This window comes from Athene noctua, chromosome 7, assembly GCF_965140245.1.
Source record: "Athene noctua chromosome 7, bAthNoc1.hap1.1, whole genome shotgun sequence".
Lineage (NCBI taxonomy): Eukaryota > Metazoa > Chordata > Aves > Strigiformes > Strigidae > Athene > Athene noctua.
Window position 1 is genome coordinate 31,454,507 of NC_134043.1, and position 27,975 is coordinate 31,482,481.

General features: G+C 44.4%; 1 protein-coding gene across 4 annotated transcripts in view; it reads left to right on the forward strand.

The window, feature by feature from the left end:
* ERBB4 (erb-b2 receptor tyrosine kinase 4) overlaps positions 1-27,975 on the forward strand; it is a 648,261-nt gene that overhangs the window by 224,197 nt on the left and 396,089 nt on the right. For all 4 annotated transcript variants that reach the window (XM_074910349.1, XM_074910351.1, XM_074910348.1 and 1 more), the window contains exon 2: positions 14,171-14,322. In XM_074910349.1, the coding sequence (XP_074766450.1) occupies positions 14,171-14,322 (152 nt within the window). The remainder of the gene's footprint in view (positions 1-14,170; positions 14,323-27,975) is intronic.

Sequence of the window (27,975 nt, forward strand, 5' to 3'; positions counted from 1 at the left end):
TTGGGGTGGATGTGAGTGTTTTTAAGGATGGGGCCCCACCACATGGGCAAGCGGTGCAGAGCTAGGCTCCTTACCACTGAATTAGCTTCACTGACCTTCGCTGCCATTTACCCGTCACAGGCAGGCAGCTTCAAGGACATTTTGCAGTGGGTAAATTTGCACTGAGCCGCTCAAGCCGCACGTGCTCCCGCATCACTTAAGCTGGCGGCAGCGGCCAAGGCCCCCGGCACAAGGTTTAGCTGGGATCACATGCTGGGCACCCTGTGCCCCCCCGCCAGGACTCACCCTCCCACCTCTCTCCCTTTTCCCAGGTTCAGCCGAACTGGTTCATCGAGTGGAGCAAGAGGAAGGTATTAATGAAACGGGGACCCCGGGAGCAGCCTCCTCGCAGAGGGCTTGCCTGGGAAAATTGCTTCTTGGACTTTTCTTCCTAATGAGGCTGCTAATAATGTGCCTGTTGCTTTCTACCCTGTGAAGGGGAGCGAGGCACCCATCATTCATCTGCCTTTATCAGTGTTTGTTTATGAAAATAAAATCAGGTGGGGAGGTCTTCGAGCAGAAACACTGTCATTTACTTGTGAGAGGCAGGATATATGAGGATGCTTTTGGTCTGTGGGAACTGTCATCCACATCTTCAAAAAAAGCAACCAGCCATCTGCTGTGTCTTTTCCTTTTGTCCCCCTTGCCTTGGGTTAAGAACCAGAAAACAGATTATTTTGGCACATCTCTCGAATGTGTTAATTTAACAGTGAGCTAATGGTTACCATTTGCAGGTTAAAGGTGCATGTAAATGTCCTCTTAAGAGGTCGGGAATAGTCATGGGAGTTTTCCCGGTTGAAAAGGATCAGGGAATGACTTGTGCACAGACCTAAGAAATAAGACCAAGGGCACAGGCTGGTGGCTGCTCTGGATTGCTCGTCTGGAGCCTTACTGGAGCAAGCAGCACAGAAAGGGAGTCCCTTGGAGAAGCATCACAGGTGGTTGGGGTGGGAGTCTTTTGTGCCATGCTTAGTCTCAGAGCGACTTTCTCCTGCCATCCTCTCCCTATGCTACTGGCTGAAGCTTCAGTCTGTCCATGAATCCTTCTGGTCCTGCCACTGCTGCTCTCGGGACAGCCCCAGTGTTGTACAAGGCATTGCCTTTCCTTCATCCCAACAAATTCCTTGGCATTTTGCTGTTACATGTCCATTCTTCCGCTGGTAGTTTCTGTGGAAAAATGACCAAATACCAGATAGCAGCCTGAGTTGGGGCCTTGGAAGTCAGTGAAAGGCTTTATGGACATTTACAGAGTTAAACCCCTCACCCTGCTCTTCCAGAGTTTCTTATGACTTCCTCCCAGGAATACCATATTTGCCACCTCCTCCTCGATGCCTGGGGGAGGTCTGGTTGGTGGATTTCAGCAGCGTGTTCCCCAGGCAAGGTTTGTGCCCATTCCGTGCTGCTGTCTTTTCAGTAAAGCAACTTTCTTGCAGCATCTGCAGAGGAGACCTGGCTGGCCACCCTGGGGTGGGCATCTCTCTTCTTGCAGGTAAAACAAGAATCAGCTCTCCGTGGTTTCTGTATTTCCATGAAAAAGGGACAAGAAAATAGCCACACAGGCTCCAAAAAGACCAACCATATTATTTTTATATATGTATCTATATGTGTATATATATATATGTACGTGTGTATATATATAGGAATAGCTACATGTGGTGTGTTCCTGTTCCACACAGAGTTTCCCACAGACTGTTTCCCACAGTCAGCAGGGAAAAACCCATGGGTTCACACTGTTACTTCTGACCACTTTGTGTGATGGTGCGAGCGCTGACGTGCATTCCTTGTCTCTGCTTCCTCCTTCCTTCCCCGATTCCCTGCCAAGGGTGTGCAGTTTTGCCTGAATCCTCAGTTATCAAGGGAGACAAGCTCCACCACTGATATTACTCCAGTGATAAACCTGTCCTGCTGGTGCCGAGTGGAGGATTCAAAACTAATGGTGCTTCTACTCCTGGGATTTACTGTTTGGAAGATACTTTATTGCTATCTTGTGACATTTTCCTGCACTTTTATGCTCATTTATATAACTGTTTTCTTTGATTTATGGCAGGTTTTCTTCATGTATAACAGTGTCATAAATTGTGCAGCCTTACTTTCAATGGTTATGAATTTGAGATACTCAGTAAACTGTGGGATGGGGGAAAAGGGCGGAAGCCTTTGAAGAGGCTTTTGATCACAACCCCAGGCAAAATAAACTGTTCTCTCAATACAAATCTGAAACAAGCATCGAAGTTGGCGTAGTCTGTTTCTTGACTAACCAGCTGGTTGTAGGAATTTTTTTTAGTGCAAAATGTACGTTATTGATGTATGATAAAAGGATGCATGAGGCCAAACCCACACAACGGTGACATTTGTGTAGTAATCCCTAGGAACTGTTACCCAAGGTCTGCAGAGGTTTCAGAGGAGCAGTAAATTAATGTTCTTCTTTCCACAAACCTTTCTCTTCTCTTCATAAACCTGCTTTTTCACATGTTGTTATTTTTTAAGATCCTCAAACAAGCTTGGATTTCCAAGGAGTGTTCAGCAGCCATCAGAGATCCAAAGCCTATCAAAGCCACTGGTCAGACTAGTGAAATAAAGACCTTGGGTTTTGATTTTGTTGGCATCTTGCTTTGTAGAGGAAGGGAAACAGCTCATTTAAAAATTGCTTTCTGAGTTCAGCTGTCAGAGAAGCTTTCTGTTGACCTTTACAAATTGATACCGTCACAATCAATGGACAGAAGTTTAAGGGCAGTCTCTGGGGTGGGGGGGCAGGAATAAACCCAAACATTTATAAAATATATATGGAGTGCATTTTAAAAAGCCCAACAGAAAGAACAGGTAGTATTAACAGGGATCGTATTTTGCCAAACCTGATCTATAAAGAATTCCTAATACATGATTTTGATATGTACTTAAAACCTACCTTTTGGGATGATTTCTGGAAGTACATGAAACAAAAAAAATAACAAATGTGCCTTAGGTTAGTCCAAGCTTGTTGGGCAAGGAAAATTAGAGATTTTGAAGTAGCTTTGCCAGATTTGACTGCAGAGGAGGTGCATTTGAGGAGCAATTTCACAGCGAGCTTGACTCCTCCCCCACCCCCTTGCAGCCTTGGAAAGTGGAACCATTTACAAAGGCTCAGCAGGAATTGCATGAAGAGGGGCAAGTCAGTCTGTGATTTCAGCCACCGGCTCACTCGTTTTTAAAAAATCCATGAGACAAACTGGGCAGCTCATCAAACACAGACACACAGTCCTCACCTCCCAGGTAAAATAGGCAGAAGCTTCAGCACTGCAGGTGTTTGCCCTGAATATACTGCTCGTGTACAATGAGGTTATCAGTTCAAATGCAGGTCCTGCCTTTGCCCTCTCTGTGCAGTTTTAATAGCAACTTATGCCACCTGCCTCAGTGAGGTTAAAAAGTAGTCCCTTTTCTTTCTTAACAATGGGAAAACTGACTCAGTGATAGAGGTATGGTTTTATATGCCATGACCATACCCAGAAATGACCACAGTGCCGCTGTTCCCCAGAACTGAAGCCTTGGAATAATTTACTGGGTGCTCAGCTTTTAATTATGTTTAATTTAAATTGTTCAATCCAGGACTTGGTTCAAAACATGTGGGTTTGAGAAGGTGGGAGTTTGGGATTCGCAAGCTCCTGAGCGTGCCCCACAGCAATGCCATACGAGCTCAGCAACTTGTATGAAGCTGTTTGTGTGAAACATGCATCAACTACCACAGATGAAGGATAATCTGTGGCAGAAGATAATAGTTTAAGATTAGGCTGTGTGTTTTTATACATAGTGTATAGAAGTAAAAAGGATTCTTGCACAGATTTCAGTTATTGAAAGTTTGTTTTTCCTGACTATAATATCTGACAGCACTTGCTTTAATAACATGGGTTTTATTACTTAGTTTAGCCATGGGCAATTAAGAGAATAGAACCATCGGTTTAAGAAAGGCTTGTGTGAAACAGCACATTCGAGTAATTCTTTGACTTGATGACCTTAATGGATACGACAACCACAGACCCCGGGACATGGTGCCTGTTCCCAGGTTCAGCATGTTTTGGCTGCAGACAAAGTGCAGTGTCCATCCGTGGACGTGGCCAGGCTCAGCTCAGCCCCTGCCTCTCCCTGCAACTACATCTGCAGTACTTCTGAGTCTAAATAATTACCGTTTCAGCTGTCTTAAACGACCTGAATTCTCCTGTCTGATTGGTAAGATTTTCATGTTGCTTGAGAGCCTGTTGTTTTCATCAATGAAAAATAAACCGCATGCAGTTTCAACTTAATAGACCTGTGTATATTGGCTAAAATAGGGTAGTTTCTTTTAATCACGTTCTACTGTGTTGTGCAGTCTCGAAGCACTTAGGCAAAGCAGCTCAAATTGTTGGGTTTGCTCTTGCCTGGTTGGTGGGGACGCCCAAGCCAGGGCTTGGCCTTCTCAGGTGCTCCCCATGAGATGCTGGTTTTTTTTGATTTCCGAAATGATTTTCCAGGGACTTTTTGTTTAATGCCCTCTGCAGTTTTGTTTTTCAACGTTGCCAGAATTTGGGGAGGTTGTTCTCTCCAATGCAGTCCATTTCTGTATGTGTTCAAATTTCATAGGTATTTTAATAATTTCATTAGGTGGTATTTTGGGTTATGTGATAATTAGTAATGTAATGGAAGAAAAATTTCAGTGGGAAGTCACCTTTTATTTTTAATGTGGTAAGTGACTTGTGCTTATCCTGTAACAATGTGGCAATTGCTGTGTGCTTTAGTGGTGACTAATTATCTGCAGTTACATTAACAGATATAAAAGTACCTGTCCCACCTACCCTGTCTGAGCGATATCTTTTATGTGAATGGTACTTAAATGCTAGTAAGTAGGATCTGAGGGCTTGTGTGCGTTTTGCTAAGTGTATTTTAAATACTGTACAGGCAGTGAGGACTGCAATCCCGTTCCCATTGCAGCGGCTGCCAGCGCTCCCGCTGGATTTCTCGGGCTGAGAATCAGGCAGAAGCTGAATGAATGCACTCCCTGGTGCACGCACAAACTTGGTGTGTTTGTACAATGTTAATTAAAATGCATTTAAGTTGAGTGAATGCTTGCAGTATTCAGGGGCCCTCTGGGGAAGGGAGAAAAGGGAAGGAAGGCAGACAGGCGAAGGCCCCCGGCTGTTGTGGAGCTGCCTGAGCCCCGGTGGAGTGGTAGGAGCTGCTGGGGAAGGCGGCCACTGCCACAGCACCATGGCAATGCTCTGTGCAAGCTGAGCACCCCTGGGCCCCCAGGAGAGCACTGTGGGGGGCAGGGAGCCCTTCATGTCCCCAGCAAAGCAGCCTGGTTTGGAAATTATTTCAGGCCAACCTCACAGCAGATGATGTTGGCATCCTTTGCTGCATTGATTTCTGTTGAAGGCACATGTACAAAACCTCAGACCAAGTGTCTGGCTCCCCTCTGTTCCCCTCGCTCCCACCTGTGCATGTGTTCACCTGGTGCTTGTGGATTGTGCTCCATCGCCTTCCCCCCACTCCTTCCCTTGGCATTGAAAAAGCAACCCAAATCCTGCCCACTGCTGAGACCTATAGAGATTTACACCACTTTGCCCTGGCAGGGAGCCAGGATACACTGTGATGTAGTGATGGAGGGAAACGGGTCGCATGAGCCATTGCTGCTTTGCTGGAGCAGGACTTGGGAAGCGTGAGGATTGGAAGGCAGGGAGAGGAATGTTTGCAAACTCTCAGGCCTTCAGTTCTGTGCTTGGCACTTATTCTGTGTTTAGCTGTCCAAGAACACGTGGCCTTGTATTCCTCATGATAATTTATTTACAGACATATTAATCTTAGAAGGCATTGGTGATGGTCTGTACTTTGGTACTGTAGAGAAAGATTTTGGTTCTTGGCATAGAGTTAGATTCACAAGCTTAATTTTGGGTGCTGCTGAAATTGTGGTGAAATCAAGTGGCTGAACTGGGGACTAGTACAGGAATAGGCAGTCTGTAATGGTCTTCAGCAACAGGGAGAATGATTCCTCTGCATGATGGTTCAGAGCAATGGCAAGATTTGTGTGGACTAACTTGCACTCTGAAGTGATATTTAATTTTTCTTGGGAAGGGGTGCTGGTGATACTCTTGATCGTACTGGGAGACCCAGTAAGGAGCCCAAACTGGAAACCTGGTAAAAGAGACAGGTCCTTCCAGTGCTCAGAAGCTGGAGGGTAGAGGAGACTGATGTTGTATTTCAGAGCTATTAGAAAACCTTTTCACTGTCTCAGAATGAGGTCTTACTTGAACTAAGGCAGGTGCTGGAAGTGGAAATCACTCAGATCTTTCTTAGATAATCTAAATAAGTGATTAATAGACACTATGTATTTCATTGGGAACTAAATTGCAAATGCTGAAGACATTTCAGTAAAGTAAGTTATTTTCTGCATCCTGCATCCAGTAAGAAAATCCCACACTCATTCTAAGCTACCATGCTGTATAAGTGGCTGTAAAATAAATCTTTAATTTTAAATGCTTTTCTGTTACAGCTTGTGTGCCAGTAATTTGCCAATTTGATCACCAGAGCCAGCAAGCACTTCCTCAGAGCTGACCCGATGGGGGTGGTGGTGAGCAGTGTGGGGCCACGTGTCACCCCCATGTCACCTCTGTCCCTTGGGTTCCCCGCCAGCTTGGAGGCTTATCTGCTGCCTCCTCATCGGAGCAGGCGCTTCCAGATTCACAGCAAGACCTCAAGGAGAGCCAGATGATAGAGCAGATGGCAGATGACTAATTTGGCAAAGTTAGATGAGTGGAAATTGTTTGCTTTAATTGCTTGTCAAGTCCAGTACCTACATTATAGTTAAGAAGGAACTATTTACTCTCAAAATAGAATGAAATGAGGAAAGAAAGTGTGTGTGTGTGTGTATCTGTGAAGAATAGGGAGAAGTAGTGAAGGAGAAGTACCCAGAGAAAATAACCTCATACAAAGGCCTGGGTCAGGGAATAACGATTGATAAAGATTCTCGTATTAATTTTTGCCTTTTTTTTTTTTTAGTGGCAGCTGTGTGATATAGGTCCTGCAGTACATTTTTCCTATTTAGTCCTTTCTAATTTCTGTACTATAATATATATATGATAAAACTAAAGGAGAAACAATGCTGGAAATACTGGCATAAAGCAAGCAGATGACAGTGGCTGGACATGGTCAGCACAGGCAATTATCCTTGACATCTTGCAGTATAAATTTAGTCAACATTTTTATGCCATTTTTTGTTTGGTATAAACAGGGGTGCTACATTGGTAAAATATGCTGTGTAGCATCCACCAAACAGATTTTTGGAGAGCTCAGTGCAAGGAGAGGTTGCCATCAGCTCAGGAAAGTGTTACTACATGTAACTAACCCTTCTTGATGAAGTTACAATTGCTGTCAGTCTTTACTATGCCTATCTATGTTCCTGTTCATATAATTGGGAAAGACCTTCCTTTTGTAGGTGGTATCTGATCAGCCTCCACTGGAAGTGAGACCACTCTTATAACACACTTCCCTGAAATTTTCTGGAAGTGCTGGGAAGCTTTTACAATGTATGTGAAATGATATTTGGGAGTTTAGCGAACAAATTTCAGGCAATTGATTTTTTTGGTCCCTGGTGCTATCAACCCAGGGACCTCTTCTTCATGCAAAGAGAAGAAAGGCTGTTTCAGAGTGTCCTTCTAGCATGGTAGATTAAAATCTAGAAGAAAATTATCGTTAATTTTTTTATTTGACTTTGTTTAGCAGTTGTGGAGATCACAACTTGGAAACCAAAATAAATACTAGCATTCCCAGGCTTGTGTTTCTGGGCTGTTTGCATGCAGACAGAAGGGATTAAAGCCATGATGGTGTGGCTTACAGCTGCTGTGGGCCAGCCTGTACTGTGTCACCTCATCCCGATGACACCCTGACAGACTGAATGGTGGCTGGATGGCAATGCTGAGCTTCTCCTCGCATGGCTGTGTGGCTGTCCAGGGTTCATGGCAGTCAGGTCAATTGCATGCAACTGGATTCAAATGGGATGATAATTTTCTAGTGTACAGCAGACCTCACGGAAGGAAAAAGCTTGTGCCAGCTGAGCTTTTAATTAGGAGTACAGAGAAAATTATGCTCTCCTTCATTACAGTCTCTTACCTAGGGAAAGCAAGCCTCTAATTTTCAAACGTTCTCCAAAACCACTGGGTTTACAGGAAACCGGCTGGTGACCTCAAGGAGTGTTTAGCCTTCTCCCAGAAGACATCTGCAAGACTGTAAGTGCAGGCAGTTCCTCCCTTTGTGAGCACGTGCATAATTGCATGAAAATTTAGGGCTTTTGCAGCTCATTCAGGGAGAGCTGTAAAATAATAATGAAAGGATTAAAAGTGTGTTTATCCCTTCTTCTGTGTGCGTACATGACAGGGTGCCCAGGCTGTTGCTGAGAGCGCGCAGCATAATGAAATGAATGGGGACTGCTGTGGCGTTGCTGGTAATTAGTTGTTCCTTAAGGGACTCGAGTGTTTCCCCCCATCTGGGGGTCTTAACAAATTGCCATGAGTGTTTGCAATTATTAATAAAAGTTACGTTAGCTGCCTTTCAAGAAACACTGATGATGGTGCTGTCTGTAACAACACAGCTAATTAAGTAAATAAATGGGAAGTATGGGAAAAGAGTGTGTTAGAAGAAGATGCTGACTCTTGTTGGGCTTGTCCTGTCTGGGATGAAGGAATGTGTGATACTCTTTTCATAAACATGATCCTGAAATGAGTAGTCCAAGAGTTTAAGCCTCCTCTTGCATTTTTGGCCCATTTCACAAACTGATTAACAAAGGGAGCTTGTGCTGCATTCAGGCAGAGGCTGGTGCAGGGTAAACATGCTGCTCTCGCACGTCCTCGCCCGAGAGATAATAATAAATGTTTTATGATTCAAAAGAATATATCCAGATGCTCGAGGTAACTGCCTTGGTGTTGGCAACAAAGATGCCTCGTCACAGTTTGTCTGAATGTCCTTTGGGCGAGGAGTCAGACACGGTTACTTCGAGTGGGTGGTGGCCATGCTGGAGCTGATGTGATTCACTCTTCCCGAGTAACTCTACATGCAGGCAAATCCAGAAAAGGGTTGAATAAGAAATGAAACAAGTCTTTCCTAAAGTTAGTTAGTCTGTTGAGCTGGGAGCACTATAAAATCCGTTAGTATTGCATGAAACAGAACTAGATGGAGTCAAAAGTAATTTCTTAATTTAATGTATAGATTTATCGTCAACAGAGCAGAGCAAAATAATGTCCTAAAAAGCAGAAGCTAAAGGACATTTTAAAATGCCTACATTATTTGCTACCTTTGAGTGAGCATCCAAATGATTTGCCTTTGTTATGAAAAAAAGTCAATGGGAAATTAATTTCCAAGTCATGTGCATGAATATTGATGAAAAACATAAATTCAATTCAATACAGACGATTATTACTGCTGCAGTTGGGGCCATTGGGAGCTGAGACACTGTCACCTTAGGTAGCTGGTAATGAGTAAACAATTGAATGTGAAGTGTGCATGTGTGAGTAAAGACTGCAATCCACGTTTGTGATGGCCAAGCAGGCTGTGCCCCATTGCCTACCTAAAATGGTCCCCTTTTGAGGCGTAGATGAGAAGCAGCCACGGGCTGGTAGACTAACCTACTGCTGTCACTGGTGGTTTGGGGCTTCCCAGATGTGAAGGTGCACATTCCTTCAGCTTCAGGATAGCATTAGTCAGGGGTGTCTCTGGACACATACGCGTGTGTGCTCTGTGAAGTTTGTTGCCAGAATACGGAAAGAGAGAGTGAATGGCCATGTGCAGGTTGGTGAATAGATGTGTTTGAGAGCTGCGTGGCACGCTGGTAACCTGGTACAGGTTGTCAGTCAGCAGCTCGCTGGGGTTTCCATCGGGGAGAACATAAGGGACGACAGATTTTCCTGGGCATGTATCAAAATGGCACTGAAGGGTTTCCCTCATGGAGATACCTCTGTAAGACCTCCTGAGTAAGTTGGGAGTATACGTGCTCAGACATGCTCAACAGTGAGAGAAGCTGCAGACTGGAGGCTCATCTTAAAAGCTGCTATTTTTTGACCTCTGTTAGAGGCAGGGGAATTAGTATTTTTTATTAACCAGGATATGTTCTGCTTCAGGGACTGCTTTTAACATCCAATCTTTATTTTCTTGTACTCATTGGTTTCTGGGGCTATATAAAATAGTGTTTCTGACAATAGTGCTTTGAAGAAAGTTTATGAAATACAGATTATGGTGGTTTTGCATGGCATGAGAAAGAAATGCACTTTATTGTGCTTATGTTTATGCCTATCTATGTCTGAAGCATCCCTGAAAATATGTATTATTTTGGCACTTAATTTTAAAGAGCTGCTTGTTGCCCTTCCAAGAGATGAGGGGTATGTTTGTGCTCTGTATCAAGTTCAGGGGCAAGAGGGACTGGGGATCCTGTGCAAATCCTTCTCAGCTCCCAGCTCACATGTGGGGTTACTTTAGTCCTTCTTAACAATTGGGCAGATCAGATCTAGAATGATTATTTTTGCCCTGGAGCAGCTGGGAATTGCCTCCTGTGGCTCAAAGTGGGAGGATAAAATTTGCTGTTCACAGCATGCTTTTTGATTGTGTCCTTCCCACGTTGGCTCCTGGCATGTGTGGGCAAGCAGGAGCACCTTTGTACTTGTACATGGCAGCAGCATTTCTCCCTCATGGCGGGAATGGCTTTTTACACTATTAGTCTGTATTTTGCCTTAAAAAAAATGCCAGCAGCATATCTAATCTCTCCACTTTAAAGGATTCTCTGTGAAGGATGGAGGTACTGCCCCAGCTCTATCCTCCTTCAAGTGATGATTGATCTAATCTGCTTTTCTTAATTACTTTCATAGTTTTTCTCTTCTGTATTTTGAATCTGGCATAATTATTGGGTGCATCAAAAGTGTATGTTCAAAACCCATGCTGTAAACTGAGATACAGAGAGATTAATGTTTTACTGTAACAGTAGATTATTAATGATCCATGGTTACACCCACATTTGCTTTGGGACTTCAACTCATTCTGCAGGTTGGGTCTCTCTCTCACTCCAAGTACTGTTTCTGCATGGGCTGCACTGCTTGTTGGGTACTGATGGCAAAAAATCTGCACTGCTGCACCCTCTGATTGACGTAGGATACTCTTGTGTTCAGTGTATGACTTGATCTGAGGCAATCTATAACCATTTGCTTTTATTTCTGTTGAGAGGAGATGACCTGACAGAGCTGCAAAAGCTAAGTCAGACCATGCAGTGGTTGGAAGGACTGATGCTGGGCAGTGACTTTCCCTGTTTTCCCAAATTTTGTGACGGAGCAGGCCCAGGGGGAACTGCTTTGCACTGACCTTTTGCCATGTATCAGGCATGCAGCAGAGGCCCAGGTGCGAGCTGAGATGAGGAGATGTTTTGCATAGCAAAAGAGGGCATTTATTTTTTTAAAACAGAAATTAAATGTTTGGATTTACTATGAGGTAAATTTAAAGCATCAACATGATTTCTTCTAAATTTGCTTTTAAGATTTTATTTATCTGAAAGAATTGATTTCCATAACAATATCAAAAGCTGGGAGTAGTTACTGCAGTGGTTCAGTTGTACAAAATTAATTTTACTCAAAGAAAACCTGCAGCCTTGGATTATGTCTAGGCTGGCTTCGCCCCTGTTGAATCCTCTTGCAAGAGCAGGCTCCAGGTGTTCTGCCTCCTTACAGCAACAAATGGCTAAATTAGCTTTTGGGAAACATTTAATGGGTGTGCAACATGAAATATCAGTGTTGCAGCATGTACCTTTATTAGCTGAGCTGCTGGAATTGTTTTCTGAGCTATGTTGATCCTTAGCACTGATTGTGAAATGGAAGAGAAATTATTTATTAGTCCTCAGGAGCCTTAAAACAGAGTAATACTTATTCAGCTGGAAACACAGTCAAATCTTGTTACAGATGTTGCTGCGTTTAAGGAATAAGCAAACTAACTGATTTTGTAATTGGTAGCAAACATTTTTAGACATCTTCTAAATGGGACAGGCATGCATCTCCCTAAAGGGTGGAGATGCTTGTACGGCAGATCTTGAGGTTGTTCTGAATAAAGCTCTAAATATGATCTAGGACAAAGCTTTGTATTTCAAAAAGAAAGATGTGCCATCCCCTAGCAGTAGTAGTTAATCCTTCCAGGTGTTCCCAGTCCAGCAGAGGTACGTCAGGTTCCAGTGGGATCATGTCTTTCCTTCTTGGGAATCGCCAAAAATTACTATTAAAAACATTATAAATAAAATCTTATTTAGATATGTTTTACTCTAAGTAGTAAGGTTTTACAAGAAAAGTTTCAAAGTGGGAATATTCATGCTTTAAAATGTTCATGCCTTGAAACGAAGTGGTAGTAAGTTTTAAAACTTAGCAAGGACCTTGAAATTTTACTTTTACAGGTCATAGAAAGAAATAAAAAAAAATATCACATCCCGTTTAGACCAAATGCATATTTGGAAAAAGCAATCCCATGTAGTGCCTGTTCATCTTAGGTCTGAAGATGAACCTGAAAATGATCTGATAAAACCTTCATCCTGTGAATGGCTGGCAATGAAACCAGCCCTTGCTATCCCTCCCGGGTGGGGAGTTAAGGTTCAGGAGGAACAGATTTTTGCTGCTGTTCTTAGGGCAGAGGGAGTTTCCCTGGGAGAAGACTTTGAGCAGTTTGTGGGTTTCTGGCTGCCTCCTGAAGCCCTACACCAAGAAGCTGCTTGAAGCTTGAAGTGCCCTGGCACAAGAGCAGATTGCTGTGCAGCAGAGAGACCCCAGCAGAAGACAGAGATGAGAATTGTTCCCATGGGGGGGAACGGGGGACACACACGGATGTAGTAAGTAAACAGTCAATAATAGTAGTACTCAAAAACCTAATTACTTTTGATATTTATAAAAAGGACCTGCATCATTCAAAAGAGCATATTTTAGCCAATTTTACTGATTATGCCTCCAGTAATGGGGAGTTTTGTTTGTATTGATCTAATCCAGGAGTGGGAATGGCTCCAGAAATGCTATTCTGGTCTGGCTCATGTTTTGCATAATATAATGCCCATTTCAAAAGTTTGAATATATTCAGATTAATTTGCTCACAGATAACAAACCAAAAACTGTTGGTAAAGAAGAAAAGTAAGCGCATGCAAAAAAAAATAAGGCCCAGACCCACATTTGACCATCTAAGTAGCACTGCTGTCCTGGCAGGTTCAGAGCTGCATGAAGAACTGTTGTAAAATGCTGCTTCTGTGCTGCTTTCCCGCATTCGTTTTTGTCATCGCTTGATGCATGGCAAGCTAATAGACTGAGCTGAACTGTTATTCTGCAGTAGCTTTGAACCACACTTTAAAATTTAGAACATAGTAGTATAATATTAAAGGGCACCTACTGAAAACTAGCTGTATTGGGATGGCGTTTCCTAAGTCGTCTGACACATCTCCACTGTACATTTAGTCTGGTGACTTGTGGAAAGACAATGTGGGTTTTGTCTTTCTCCTACCTAATTGCATAAAGATGGGAAGAGCTGGGGTCTTAAGGAAAGTGATAGGGAAAACAATGTTGGGATATAAGCCTTCTGATCAGGTTGTTCTTCGCTTGTCCAACAGACTGTTCTGAGCATCAGTTGAGTAGCGGTAATGTTGGACTACCCAGATCAGCTTGGATGGATGGGTCTCTCCAGCCTTATGTCCTTTAGTTTGTGATTGGCATATCTCTGTTCAGTGTCTGATTCTGTCATTGGCAGAACTAGTAGGGACTTTGCTGAGACCTGGGTTTGGCCCTTTAGGTGCTGGGGTCAACTGGTTTTGCATTTTTCCAGCATTTTCAGCCTTTTTGCATTTGGTGGTAATAACCAACACTTCATTCTGTTTGGTGAGATGTGTTGAAATTGCTGAGATGGTCATGGACCGTATTTGTACTTGCCTGTCTCTACTGCTGATATTCAGATAACTTGTGCTGGGTTTTTTTGGTTTTTGTTTTGTTTTGTTTTTTTTATTTTTGAATGGCTCAATCCTGTGAATAATTCAGGATTTTTGTTACAATTATGCATATCCCTGTATGAAAACTTTACTCCCTTCTTTGCTCCTATGCCCTTCTTCCACACTCATCCTGATTGTTTGCCCTGTGGTTTCTTGCAGTGTGTGCTGGCACAGAGAATAAGCTGAGCTCCCTCTCTGACCTGGAGCAGCAGTATCGGGCCCTGCGCAAGTACTATGAGAACTGTGAGGTAGTTATGGGCAACCTGGAAATCACCAGCATTGAGCACAACCGAGACCTCTCCTTCCTGCGGGTAAGCAATCTTCTTTTTCCTTTCCTCTGTCTTCTGTTTAGGAGAGTAGCTACGGGTGCAAGGCTGAGAAGGGCAGGTCTCTTTCCCACCAGCTCCACTGCAGTATAAGAGGATAATAAAATGTCACAGATGTGCAGAGAAACAAGAGCAATGTCATTGCAGTGACAGGTGCTCTGAGTATGTGTCGTTTAGATTTGTCCAGCACTCGAGGGAGAAAGCCATGTCACTATGCAGAAAACCGATACTTTGCAGGTCTCTATCACTGTGTTGCCACACACAGGTATGGATCAGGTAAGGTAGGGTTTAGGAAGGTCAGAGAATTGTGCAGATAAGCACCAGAGGCTTGGAGAAGCTAATTCTAGTAAAATGCTATATATGGACTGATTGTTATCAGACTAAGCAAGGGAAGAACTCTGGGCAATGTTTGTGGAGCATTTAAGAAAACAGAAAAAAAAGGTGATTTCTGAATGAACGTAGACACCCTTTCGTGTACAAGACTGGAGTTATGAGCCTAATTGAACCTCCAGCATCCAGGGGAAGTTTGTGATAGATCAAGGCTGTCCTGCCACCGTGGAGCCTGGGTTGTGTGCTCCCTTCTCCCTCCTTGCATCTTGAGTAAATAGCGTGCTTTCGGGTTTGTGAAGGAACATTTCAGTGTGGTTTCTACGTTTCCTGTTAACGTGCTAGCAACCACAAGGAGGGGAAAGGTGAATACCCGTCATTATTTGGCATTCTAAAACTAATTATGTTTGAAGAAATATGCCAGTAAAGGAGTGATCCAGTGCATTCAGGTGGACATCTGTGGGTGCTGCAGCCGATGTGACTGCAACATGGAAGAAACTGGTATGTAGCTGTGAGGAGCATAGTAGAAAAGACAGCCCATGGCAGTGTGATTGCAGGCTGTGCTAGACACACTCTCCAACAGAAGAAGTCAAACCATGACACATATAGTGTTTACACTGCGTGTATCATATGGCATTGCTTGCACGTATGTACACAAAGTGCTAATGTCATGTTTCAAGATGAGTGTCTGTATGTAACTGCCATTTTCATAAAAAGCATGTAGCGGGAGCGGGGAAATTTAAATCTGGCAGCAGGAAGAGGGTGGCAGGAGTCAGCCCCAGCAGGTTGTGTTACACTCAGTTGTTTGGTTTGCTGGGTCTTGGATGAACCTAGTGCTCAATTTCAGTTTGTAAAAATGTGAACTTTCCATTACAAGTTCTAACAAAGGCAAAGCAGATTCCCCAAGAGCGTGTTTAGCTTTGCTTCGTGTTAAATTTGTTGGGGATTTCACGGGATTTCCACTCTATATGTTAGCTTATATTTACTCAAAGCCTACACTAAGCTGCTAAAAGATCTGCAAGCATAATTCAGCTACCAAATATGCCTGGAGTAAAGTTTGGGGTGCTAATTGCACTCAGACTAACAGGTTGCCTGTTAATTTGACTGACGAATGCCTAGGAAGTAAATGCTATCTATACATTTCACAGTTGTGACAGGTGGGAAAAACACATATGCTTGTGCTGTGAAATATATAGCCTTGGTGCAGCTGGACTAACGTTTCCCACTGCGTGAGACAGGCGGCAGATAGTTACCTCCTGTGTGGGCAGGATCCCCGCACCGATTCGGGCGTTGCTGGAGTTTCAAATGCCTTCTGAAACCCCCGACTGGGCCATCATGCATGGCTTGAATTCATCACGGACAATTCTCCTGCTTTGGCTTTCCTTCCTCCTTACGCTGCTGCTGGTAGGTAGGGAAAGCAAATTATTTGGAAATTAAGGAATTAACGTTCCTTGTGGAGAGCTGCTATAAGCAGAGTAAAATATTAGTGAAAAGTGGGCCATAAAATCAGCAAATGAGAGGAAGAAAGAAGGGCCCTGTGCAGTAAACGAAGGTGGTTCTGTGTTTTTGGTGACAGTTACTATTGCTTTTTTATTAGTTTTATTACTTCTCTTACCTGTGACTGCCCTCTCGCAGATGTCTCAGCAAAAAACAGAACTTGAAACAAAACACAGCAAACTGGAAGTCTAGTTAATATGATAAATTGTAGTCATTAAAATAGAAAACCAAACAGAGGAGAACATGTTCTTGGTGAGGCAAATAAATAAATAAATGTTGGCATATTTACGCTGATAATTCGACATTCATTCGTTAGGCAGTATTACTTGTTTGATCATTTTAAAAATGGTTTTAATGGTCTAATGAAGGTGGCAGATGGGAGATAACTAAAAGAAAGGCTATTTGTCTCAGACTTAAATATGGTGAACTTGTCATGCAAGATGATGCTCCTCTAGCCTGCTCCAATTTTCCTTATTCTCTGTTGCAATATTTGCCCACTTTCTCCACCAAATGGGTTTCAGGTAGGCAACTGACGTACCTGTACGTCTGGCTGATGAGTACTGTGGCTTTGCCTGCTGCCTGTCTGCCTTTTCATTAGTGCTCAGCTTAGCTGGGAAGCCTCTCACTCCAGAACAGAGGGAAGAGCTAGTGAGCTAGCCAGGCTGAGCCTTTTTATCATGCAATAATAAAACTAATACCATAAATGAATTGAAGTGAAAAACCCCCATAATTCTATTTACCCTGCAGAGGAACATTAAAAGATCAGCATCTCATCTCTCATATTTATTTAGACATTTATTCCCTAAGTAGATTTGCTTTATGTCTGTGAGTTAGCTCTCTGGATATCTGCTGATTAAGACTAAAAAGGGCTGCCTATCACCTGAATGAAATGCTCAACCACTTAAACTTCCAGGCCTGCAAGCAAGTGCGTGGCTTTGGGGTCATGAGGAGCTCCATTCATCTAAGAAGGGATTGCATATACTAATATTTTTTTCCTTGCATTTTCATGTGTGTAGAACAGTACCGCCAATCTGCTGGTACAGTTTTATGGATTTTATTTTTGCTTCTGTTTGTGTTATTGCTTGCCCATCCGTGGCCAAAACAAGGGTGAGCAAATGCAATGTGAAGTTGTCCTCTGTGTGTGCTACCCTCCAGCTCCATTAGCTCTGTTCCTGCTGCTCCGTGCTTCCCTGCACCCTGAGTCCTGGCAAAGGAAAGGAGCACTCGGTAGGGGGAAAAAACGTGTCTAAGCCTGAGTGCTGGGAAAGGCAAGATGTTTCTGACTGTGGGCTGATAGCTGGTTTTCTTTGTTATTCTTTGGAGGCTCAAGCTTCCCACATAATATGTACTCCAGGGTAATTCAGTCCCACCACTGCAAGCTTCAGCAATGAAATGAGGCTTAGGTTAACGTAGCGCGTTGCTGCTGGTGTAGCACATCCCTGTTGCAGCTGAGGCACGCTCTCCACTAGCATAGGCTGCAGCAGGGAAAGGCACTTACGGTTTCCAAGAGCATGATTGAACTGGGCAGGACAAATAATTTGTGGAGAACAGGCCCTGAGATCTCCCTTGTCCCTGTTGCATGTCCAGCCTCACCCAGCAAGTCAACAGTGATGGTGGGAAGAGGTCGGGCTCCATATTCCACTGCTTCTCAACTCCTGGCATCCTTCAACCAATTACATGGGCCAGAATTTTGTGCTAGGACTTGTTCTGTGGAACTGAGCTGGTTGAGCTTGTGCATGTCCACAGTCTCGTCAAGGCTAGAGCTAAGATTTCTTTCCCTGCTTTGGATTTCAGAAAAAATATTGAGAAAAGCTTAGATTGTGCACTAGTTCATATTGCAAACGACTGAGTTCAGAAATGGGAACCTATTTTAGTTTCACTTGGCAAAGCTGACAGTTTGTATTGTGGACAGTTCTTATTTCTTAATAGCATCTCTGTATTCAATTTTCAAAATAAAATACACAATTAGTATACCACAAAACAATCTTCTGCAAGTACTCTTGTTCTGTTAAACACATTTGGTAATCGAGAGTTTTCTTTGACTAATCCCCAGGCTTTTAGCAATTCACAGTCAGTAAATTGTCTTCTCGTGCTTGGATTTTATTTAACCAATTCAGATTATTTATTTTAGAAGACATGACCAAAGTTCTGTGCTTTTCCCTGCAATAATTCTCTGAAATGATAATGAAACTTATTTCTAACCACAATCAACAGCCTTCGAAAATGATCTAACACTGCTTTATAAATTCTTTTTTCATTTACCTCTGTAGTGCCTCTGTAGCACCCTCAGCCACAGTTATGTTGGCAGCTATCTGCGTGCCATTTAACAGGGTGGGCGTTTTGTGGTGGGCAGCTTTACAGCCGCTGTAGTTACTGCAAAGATGTATAGCCCCATCTTCCCTTTGTCAGTGCACAGAACTGCGTGCTCGGTGAAAACCTAAGCCAGCCTGTACTTATTACTTTCCTTACAATCACATTTATACTTTGGCAGATGGAATTTGGGGGTTTGGATTTTATACGTATTTGCTTCTGGTTGTGTTACAGTCTTGGAGGAAGACTGGGTCAGACAGATTCCTCTGAGCGGGGAGGACTGCTAGAGCACCTATGGGAAGAGTTGGTTGCAAAGCATTGCTGCCTGTCCCCATGGCATCTGGAGCTGCTTCTGGTTTAGAAAAAAAGTAACTTTTTGAAGCTTTTATAGCAAAATGGGTGAAAACAAACCCTTCTGAAAGCTCCAGCAGCAGAGCTCAGCAGCGATGCGGGCATGGAGAAAGCCTGCAGTCTGAACAGCTGTGTCAGGAAGGGGAACACAGAGACAGGAGGGTATTGCCTTGTCCAGTTTGCTCGACAGATCACTCTCATGATATGTATAGCTCCTGAAGGCCTGGCAGCACAGCCCTGCATCCTCTTCTGCTGCAAAATGTTATCTTAATTCTCAGTTGACAGGCTTCAGTAAGGTTCCAGCTCAGCAAAAAGGGAGCAGAATGTGGAGTAGGGACTGTCAGGAGTCCCCCAGAAAAAGAGGCTGCAGGGTGGCTGTGCCTATGTGGAGAGGGGATTTACCCAGGAGTCCTTGGAAAGCATTGCAATCCAGCCCTACACCAGCCAAGGGGATTTGGGGAGGGTTCACTGTGCAAAGCTGCCCTGTAGCATTTGTCCTGCAGTGGGTTGCATCAGGAGAGACTTGCCAGCACATGTTGTCCTTGGCTGGCAAGAGGCAAAGCAACCTCCAGGTAGTTACAGACCTGGAAATCAAATATATGTATGTATTTATCTGTAATTGACACCTGCCTTGCACCCTCACCCTGCACCTTACCCATTAGAAAACAAAGCACATAGAGCCAAATGGTGTGCCAGTAGCGGTGTGAGGAGCAGGACTGTTGTGCCACACAAATCCAGGTGGAAAGAAGCCACCTCCAACATGATGCACAAACCTGGCTAGGTTGTCCATGGCAATAAAAGCAACTGCTGTGCTGGGTGGGTTATAAGAGGCCAGCAGCATGCCAGGCCATGCTTCTGGCATTGACAAACTGTTTTAGGCAGGCTGTGATCAGCTGCCAACTGTGTTGGATGAACTCGAGCCATGTTTAAAGTGAGTTAGATCCCAAACTCAGAGGGTGGAGTGGGAGCAGAGGCTAACTGCAAAAATCATGTGTGATACGGCTCTCCCCTGGGAGAACAGCTGCTTCTCCCATTTCCCATGGCTTTTGCAGAATCAGTAGTTTAAAATAATCCCAGAGGTTTAAACTGCCTTTAGAATGCCCAGGATTATTGATTACCAGGGTGAGGAACGCATGGATTTGCAGGGTCTTCCAGACCTGTCCTGTGTTGAGAAGCAGGTAGTGAAGTAGGAAGCCGGTGCTGCAGCCGCTGTGAGTAGCTGAGTGCCAGGCACTATTATGGTAATTGGTGTTCATGTTTCCCTCATTTCTTGATGTGTGGGACAGCACCTGGATGGTTGGTGCCTGGGCCCTGCTATCGAAGACAAATATCACATGCCACACAGTCCCTAACGTAATCTCACCCAGCTCCGTCACACCCCGCTACTCCTAGAGCCTCCTGGCTGGTAGGTAAAAGGTATCCTGTGCTTTCTGGCATAAATACGTTTAGAGGCATCACGTTATTTTTGTGCTTCAGTTGCTTTTCCCCTTTGAGATATGCCGATAGGACAGCACTCATGTCTTTGCAGTGTCTGCTTTCCTGTTCTGTCCCAGTCAGGTGTCTGTCATGCAAGTATGTCGTTGTAGTTCCACAGAATGCCCTTAGCAGCCTCTGTGCTTCCCTTCCACAGATGCTTAGAACCCCTTTTTCAACAACATGTCTGGTTTCCACCCATTTTTGGTAGATATAGGTCATGGTCCTACTCAAATCATACCTCTGCTGAGGTCTCTCTGGTGTGAAACCCTCTAGCTGCTGTTGGTGCATCTCCTCTGCTAGATGCAACATGGCAGCATAGGGACCCTGCTCACACCTCCCCTTCCTTCCCTGCAAAAAGCTGCCTGCACGGCTGCCAGCCTCCCATCTGCCTCCCTCCCTGTCTTTCTGCCAAGGTTTCCCGCTTGTGCCCAGCCCTTCTTGCCCACTCAGGGACGCAAATAATCCCGAGTATCTGACAGCCGCCCTGAGCCCACTGTGCTACCCCTGCGCTGTGGTGGCTGCTCCCTCCCTCCAGACCTGGCTGGAGCTGCAGAGCAGCACCAGGTGACCCCAAGCCCTCTCCCCACCTCCCACCTCTTCCTTGCCCTGCCGTCATGGCCTCACTTGCCACACAGCTATTTCTGTCTGGCTCTCGCACAGCCTTCTTTTAGCATTGTTTACAAACCCAGCAGCTTCATCTCTCCAAGCCGCTAATGCTTTTGCTAGTTCCCCACAGACAATTTTTGACTCGGGTTTTATACTCTTCCCAGCCCTATTCTTTTATTTTTATAGCTGTCCAGGGCATTGCAACAGGCAGAATAACGGCTAGGAGGCTCCTTTCTCTTCCATACACCAACGTCTTCTCTCTAGAATAAACTGAAAAACCCACTTGTGCAACCTTTTTCCCCTCTCACCCTTTCCCTACAGCAATACAACACCAGCAAGCAGCCCAAATCAGCTCTGCAATGGAGTTGGGGCTTTGCTTTCAGCAGAGAAAAACTTAAGGACTCTGCAAACTGATACTCTTCTGCTTGAATTCAATTTTTAATTAAATTAAATTAATCCTCGAGCTGGGTTTGCCAAGCTGTAACCAAATATATGTACATTAGGTATTGCCCCATTAATTTAGCAATTATTTTTGGTGGCTTCATATGAAAGATACAGCCTGAAATAGCCACTTGTGTTTAGGCGGAGAGGTGTGTGCTGCAGAAATGAAGGCTTCTGTTTTGGCGCAGGGATGGACTGTAAAGCTGCCCTTTGCCTCTATGTGTGCCAGGGGCTGTGTAACTCCCCCAAAAGCTTTTATTGGGGGGAAGGGGCAGGGAGGTTGTTACAGGGGATGGCTGCAGATGATGCGCTTTTCCAGGGGAGCCTGGGCCTGCTGGGGATGTTACCGGGCCACTCCTCACATCCCGTCTGCGTCAGAGCTGTCTCTCGGGAGTGCTGCCAAAGCCGCTGGAGGCAGGAGCTGCCACGTTCCCTTGTGTCTACATCCCTGTGATCGATTTGCTGTATAAAACAAGTGCTGTCATCTGTGTGGAGCAACTAGCAGGTGGTGTCAACAGGCTCTTCACTGACACACACACCTCCACGTACAGGTAGTTCAGAGAGGCTCCCGTGCCAGGACTCCAGGAGGATGTGGGGACGGATCCCAACCTGGCGCTTTGTTCCTCCCTTCGTTTTGTTGGCAGCAACCAAGAGTTTCCCCAGCTCTCCCGCAGCCTCGGCCTGTGTCCCCTTCAGTTGAGGGAAGATTCCTTCAGCTGTATCACACGTGGAGATGAGAGGTAAAGATTTGAAGTCTAGGATGATTAAGGAGTCTCTTTAAATTGTCTCTTAGTATTTTCCCTTTCAGCTCCCATTGTATGGGAGGCAGCCCACCTTCAGCCTCCCGGGAAGCCTGTCTGATTCATGTGTATTGCAGCAGTAGCAGCTCTGGAGCAGGAGAAAGATAAAAGCAGCCTGATCTAAATTATTCAGAGTAACCCAGACCCATGCACATGCTCAAGATCAGTAATACCCTTTTCGCTTGCTATCCCATTTTCGTGATTGCAGCAAAGCCACCCTTTGTTAGGCTGAGCAGAGCGCTGGGGAGGTGATGTGGGGCAGCTCCCTCATGCCCAGGGGGCTGCACTGGTGGTCCTCAAAATGTGAGGCAGCAGTCTGTCCTTGCTGCTCCTGCTGAACCTCACGAGCCCCTCTGGCAGCTTTTGGGTGCTGCAGGGGTGCCTGCAAGCCCAGGTGGGCACCAGAGCACTCCTGCTTATGATGGGGTGCCATCCATGGTTGCAAGTGATGTTTGCTATTCAACAGTATTGCCACTGCTTTCCCAGGCCCATTGCTGGGACATTATGAGGTGCAAGAGGCCCCAGTACCAAAAATATGTCCAGGACACACGGGGTTCACTGCTCCAGGTGGAATGCTTTCCAGGTTTGGCAGAGATAATACAGTGGATGGATACTGATTGGTGGCAGTTCAGCCTGGGTAGTGTGTGGAGGATGTTTAATGGTAGGGGAAAGCGTTTGGAGGAGCTGGCAAAGTCTGCCATCACCCTGGGAATGTCATGGACACATCCGGGGGCTCTTTTCTAAAACTGTTGAGCAGTCTGCAAAATGGACATATTCCTGCACTTTGGTCGTGTAGCATCAGTAACAGCCAGGAAGACCTTTCTCCCCCTCCTCTCTGACACAGATCTTGTTCCCTTCCTAGCAGCCTGCTATATAGGGCTGTGTTTGGGGGCGTGTGCTCACCCCAGCCCTTCCCTTCATGATCAACACGTGCTGGTGGAAGAGCGTTACTCCTTGGGCAATATCTGCTGGGGATCTTTGAATGAACCTCCTTCCCCATGCCGCCCCATGTCAGTCCGGAGTAGCTCCTGGGCCAGCATTGTCACCTCGTGTTGTCCCCACTGCATGACCTGCCTTCACTTGTCCACAGCCAGCCAAGTGTCTTGACAAACTGGTTGCGCTTTCCAGCTGGTCTTGGGGCACTGAATCTTAGACACTGACAAAAATACAGATCAGGAGTCAAATTCTTGACGTGAACAAAACCAGCTATTGAGTTTCATAGCTCTGTCTAGGGTTGTTATTTTTTTTGTTAAATACAAACTCTTAATTTATTTATTTTCCTATTGTTTAATGTCTCATCAGACTCTTCCTTCTGTCTGTCCATGAAGGGGTCTGATGCTGTCAGCTCCTGCATGTTGGTAAAATACATGTGGCTAAGCCAGAACCCAGAAGCTGCTGTGATGGGTACTAAAAAAAAACCACTGGTAGTGGAAGGGAGGACATTATTAAAAATAAAACAGTGCAAACCTTCTTAATTAGGTGTTGTTTCTTATAGAAGTTGATCTTCCCTCTAGGCGTGTGAAACCAATTACGCCCTCCCTTTCAACCACCTTATGCTGTTAATGATCTTACTCTTGTAAATGTAAAGCTCTCCCCTACCAATGCAATTAGAAATGTTGGCCTAATTGAAGTTGGACTAAAGCAAACAATGGAGTAAAGTTAGACTAACTGACAGGGAAAAAACCTAGTTGCAAATTCTTTTAAGTTATAAATGGATTTATTAGGTTATACAGCAAATGAGTAGTTTTCTTCCAACCATAGAAAGAAAGGTTATTCAGTCTAAATGGTGAGTGTAATGAGTTTTTAAGCCTAGTCTTAACCCTAGCTAGGTGATGGCATAAACTCCACCGTTTCATGCTGCTCAATGACAGGCTTTGGTCAGATGTTGTTAATGATTATTTATTCTCCTCTTTGTCCACCTGCCCTCTCAAACCTTTCTGTGGAACAGAGATTGAAATTGGAAGGCACAGAGAAGGTATACATAAGTAATTGTGGTATAGCAGCCTGTGCCAAGTGGAAGTATTTTATTTCCTTTTGAGTGACACTGTTCTGTTTTTCTGAGCATTTAGGCAATATGTTGCCAATTTTTCCTCCAGCCCTCCCTCCCTCCAATCCCATTTTACTATGGAATAAAATGATATTAAACAAACTGACTGTCAGAGAGCTGAATAATCTTGCATTGTAATACACTGACTCAGAGTCCTGGATCAATGGGCTTGAATTGCTGTTAAAAGCCGTATGAAAGGGAAAGCAAAGTCTTTTGCTGTAAGCTGTGTCAAAAGGTGGAGGAGCAGAGGGACGGATGGAGGCTTAGCCAACAGTTTTTGTGCTAAACTGGATCAATTTTAAAGGTTTCCTCTGTAGATGCCTGCCGGAGGGCTTTTATAGTTCAGAAATGTCAGCACAGTTGTGCAGATTGCAGCACTCAGCAACAGCAACACTTCCACCCCAAACCTGATACTAGCACTGGGCCCCACGTGTGTCGTGCAGGCATCCTGTGTAGGTGCCCAGGAAAGCTGTGGCAGAGGGAGAAGTTGGCCTTCCTAGGCATCCACCTCAAAAATAGCATGTCAAGGAGATGTTAGAAGAATGTGTCCTTAGTGAAAGCTGCTCTGCTGTGTGGGGCTGGTCTGAGGAGCCAGGGAGATTGGAGCTGGCCAGGGGGTGATAGTGGATGTGTCTTTCTGGGATCGAGGATGGGTTTGCCAAACCAGATGAGCAGCCAGCAGGGATATGTCTGTGTTGTTCATGTTGCTGTATAGTGCAAGCTGGCTCTGAGTGCTGAACCCTGAGGGGTATGAAATCAAGTACCACTGACTTTTCAGGTGAGATGTGCCCAGTGTCAAACATCATCATGGAAAGGTGGAATCATGAGGTTTTGGTTCAAGTGGTGAGAACCTAGTTTAAGGCAGTACTTCTGCAGCTGGTTCAGTGCAACTGGTCTTATTGACTTCTAATACTCGTGTTGAAAGTTAAGTAGGAGGGTAATGGTGTCTGCATGCTGTATTAAATAGCACATAGTGTTTCTTTTCCCCCTTTGGTGGTTATTAGTCCTACCAGGGAGAAAGAATGAAGTGCTTTGAGGTACTGGCTGAACATAATAAACTTGAAAATGTCAAAAGACAAAGTAGAAATATCATGTGGATTTTGACAAACCTACACTGTTTTGTGCAGGAAAAATAATAGTGATATCTTAATGTTGCTCACTGGAGAGAGAAGTTATACCAAAAATACATTTCCTAAGAAAGTTTATGCTCATGCTTTAAGAAAACAACCTTAATGAGCCCAAGATGGAGATGACACCCTCAAAGTACATGCCATTCAGTCTCAATAGGACGGATGTAGCCAAATGGTCCAAGAACTTGAATGGTGGCCAGAGCCTGATGTCACCACTCATTCTGATTTCTGCTGTTTTGGGATTTATTCAGATCCTGAAGTGCCAGAAAAGAAGCTGTAAAATGTTATCAATTGTTATATAATTCTGGATAATTATGGTGATGGTGGAAGTATCTGCATCTTGCTGCAGGGAACAATCTGTGTAATACCAACAAAGAAACGCACCAACACCTATGGCTACCTGCAGGCATATTGCTGCCTCGAAGCGAGGAAGCTTGAGATATGGAACATCATTGCTTTAAATCCTTTTCATACCAGCACTGTTGATTTATACATAGAAGGACTCTTCCTGCCTTGAGTCTGGAAGGGAGCTTCTGAAAACAACCTCCCAGCTCTGTACTCACCAGCTTCCCCTCCAGAAAGGGCCAAAGGGCAGAGGGGAGTTAAAGGGATGGTGAGGCATGTGTCGTATTGCTTCTGTAAATCCAAAGCAACAACCCCGTGTAATGCATACCTCAGGAATAATAATCCTTCAGAAGTGTGGTGTGGAGTGAAGGCTTAGGAAAGGAAAATCCATTATGAGTATCAGGGAATTCATGGCTGTCTCTGCAAAAGCATGGGATAACCTCTTTGGGAAGCAGAAAACATTACTGGTTTCCTTTCAAACCCCCTGAGTGATCAACTAGAAAAAAACACATCTGCTGTAAGGAGCTGTTTTGATTTGATATGAGTGTGGAAAACCCAACCTAACAGGTCTTACAGATTGCTGTAGTTTTTAAAATACTATTTTAACTTTATTTGGAGTCTGGTGAATTTTTAGGTAAAAGGGAGAAGAAAGGAAGTGTACTCTGCAGATGGGTTACCCTCCTGCTCGCTGAGCCAATGAGTTCAATGCAGAACATCCCTGCTGCTGTGGCAGCCGGTCTTTGCAGCCTGGTTATGTGAACATGTTTATGTTTCATCTGCTGTGCAACCTCAGTTATCTGCAGGTTGTTTGGAAAAGGTTCTTGTAGTTGAAAGCACAGATGACAATTAAGGAAAAAGAAAAGACAACTGCAAACCTCTGTCCTCTCTGCATTTCTGTCCCATTCATGGGATGTTCCATGAGCAGGTGGTACCTTGTCTAAAATGAGGAAACCTATTAACAGCCGTTGTAGGAATCCCTGTGGAAGGGCACTGCAAAAAGGGATGGGACGAATTACAGTTTTCAATAATTGTCAGATGTGCAAGCAGAGAGAAATGAGAGGAAAATATTTGCATATATTTATGATGTGTTAAAACTACTGTAGAAAGCAGAGACTGCTGCTCAGTTTAAACCTAAAACATTTTGCTGGCATTTGTTGCAGTCACAGTTATCTGACTAGTGCCTGGGTATCCTCCTCCTCTGCCTCCTCTCTCTGTTTGTTTCCTGAAAATGCTGATATTTGTAATTGAGGCCAGGTGAGGTCCATCAATTTAGCAAATGGTGAGCTGATCCCAGCCATGCTGTCAATTAGCTCTGGTGTCTGGCATCAGTGTGGCCGGAGGTTACGGCCGTGGTGCCCAGTAATGATGGCGGATGCTGAAACACGCTCCCTTGTCAGCTAATCATTTCAGTGCCAAAGTAATCATTTGATCTCGGCAGAACAGCTGGTTTTAAACTACAGATTATCCACCACTTCATCTCCTCACTTAGTTGCGGAGCTGATTTGTTTCAGCTATAGATCAATTATACTCCCAAAACAACACTCAGTTCGTTGGTATCATGTGAAATGAAGATAAAATGGGCTCAGGCGCTAACGATAAATCTTCCATTACAGACCCTTTGTCCCTGCACATAAATACCCATCACCCGGGAGTGAGTATTCATTCATTCCTGGAGCGAGTCATGCTCATTTCGTTAGGATACAATGAATTATTTTAGCAGAACAATGCATGTATAAGAAAAAAATGCAGTTAAAAGGTCATTTATTTCTTGCACTGTCTGTAAGTGTCCCTGGTCGGGTGACACCAGAATCACTCAAACTGATCAAATGTAAAATCAAATACATATGGTTAGAGCCTGTCGGGAAGCCTTGCCTGTGTGCAAGGAAATCCACTCATTGCAAAGTAAGCTTTTTTTGTGTGATCCTTTTCCTTGACATTATTATGGCCTTTTGACCAAAAATTTCTCCATTACTGGCCAGTAAAACTGAGAAATTTTGCTTCATTTGCAATGAAGCCCCCTTACCTTGCAAATTGATCTGGTGTGTGCTCAGCCAATGCACACCTAGACTACACTGATGACACAGCTAAGTCCCCAAATCATGAAATAATGGCATCGCTACAGGTGTTCCTAGTAGGCAAGACAGCATTTCCTTGGGCAGAGTAGGTCCAGCACATTTAAATCTATACCAACATCAATATGTTTTCATCTTTTGCAGCAGCACTGCTGTTGCCTGCTTTGGGATTGATTCAGCTTGTGTCGGTGGACGTACGTGTAGCTGAGCAGTGTGGGACTAAATAGGGCTGGAAG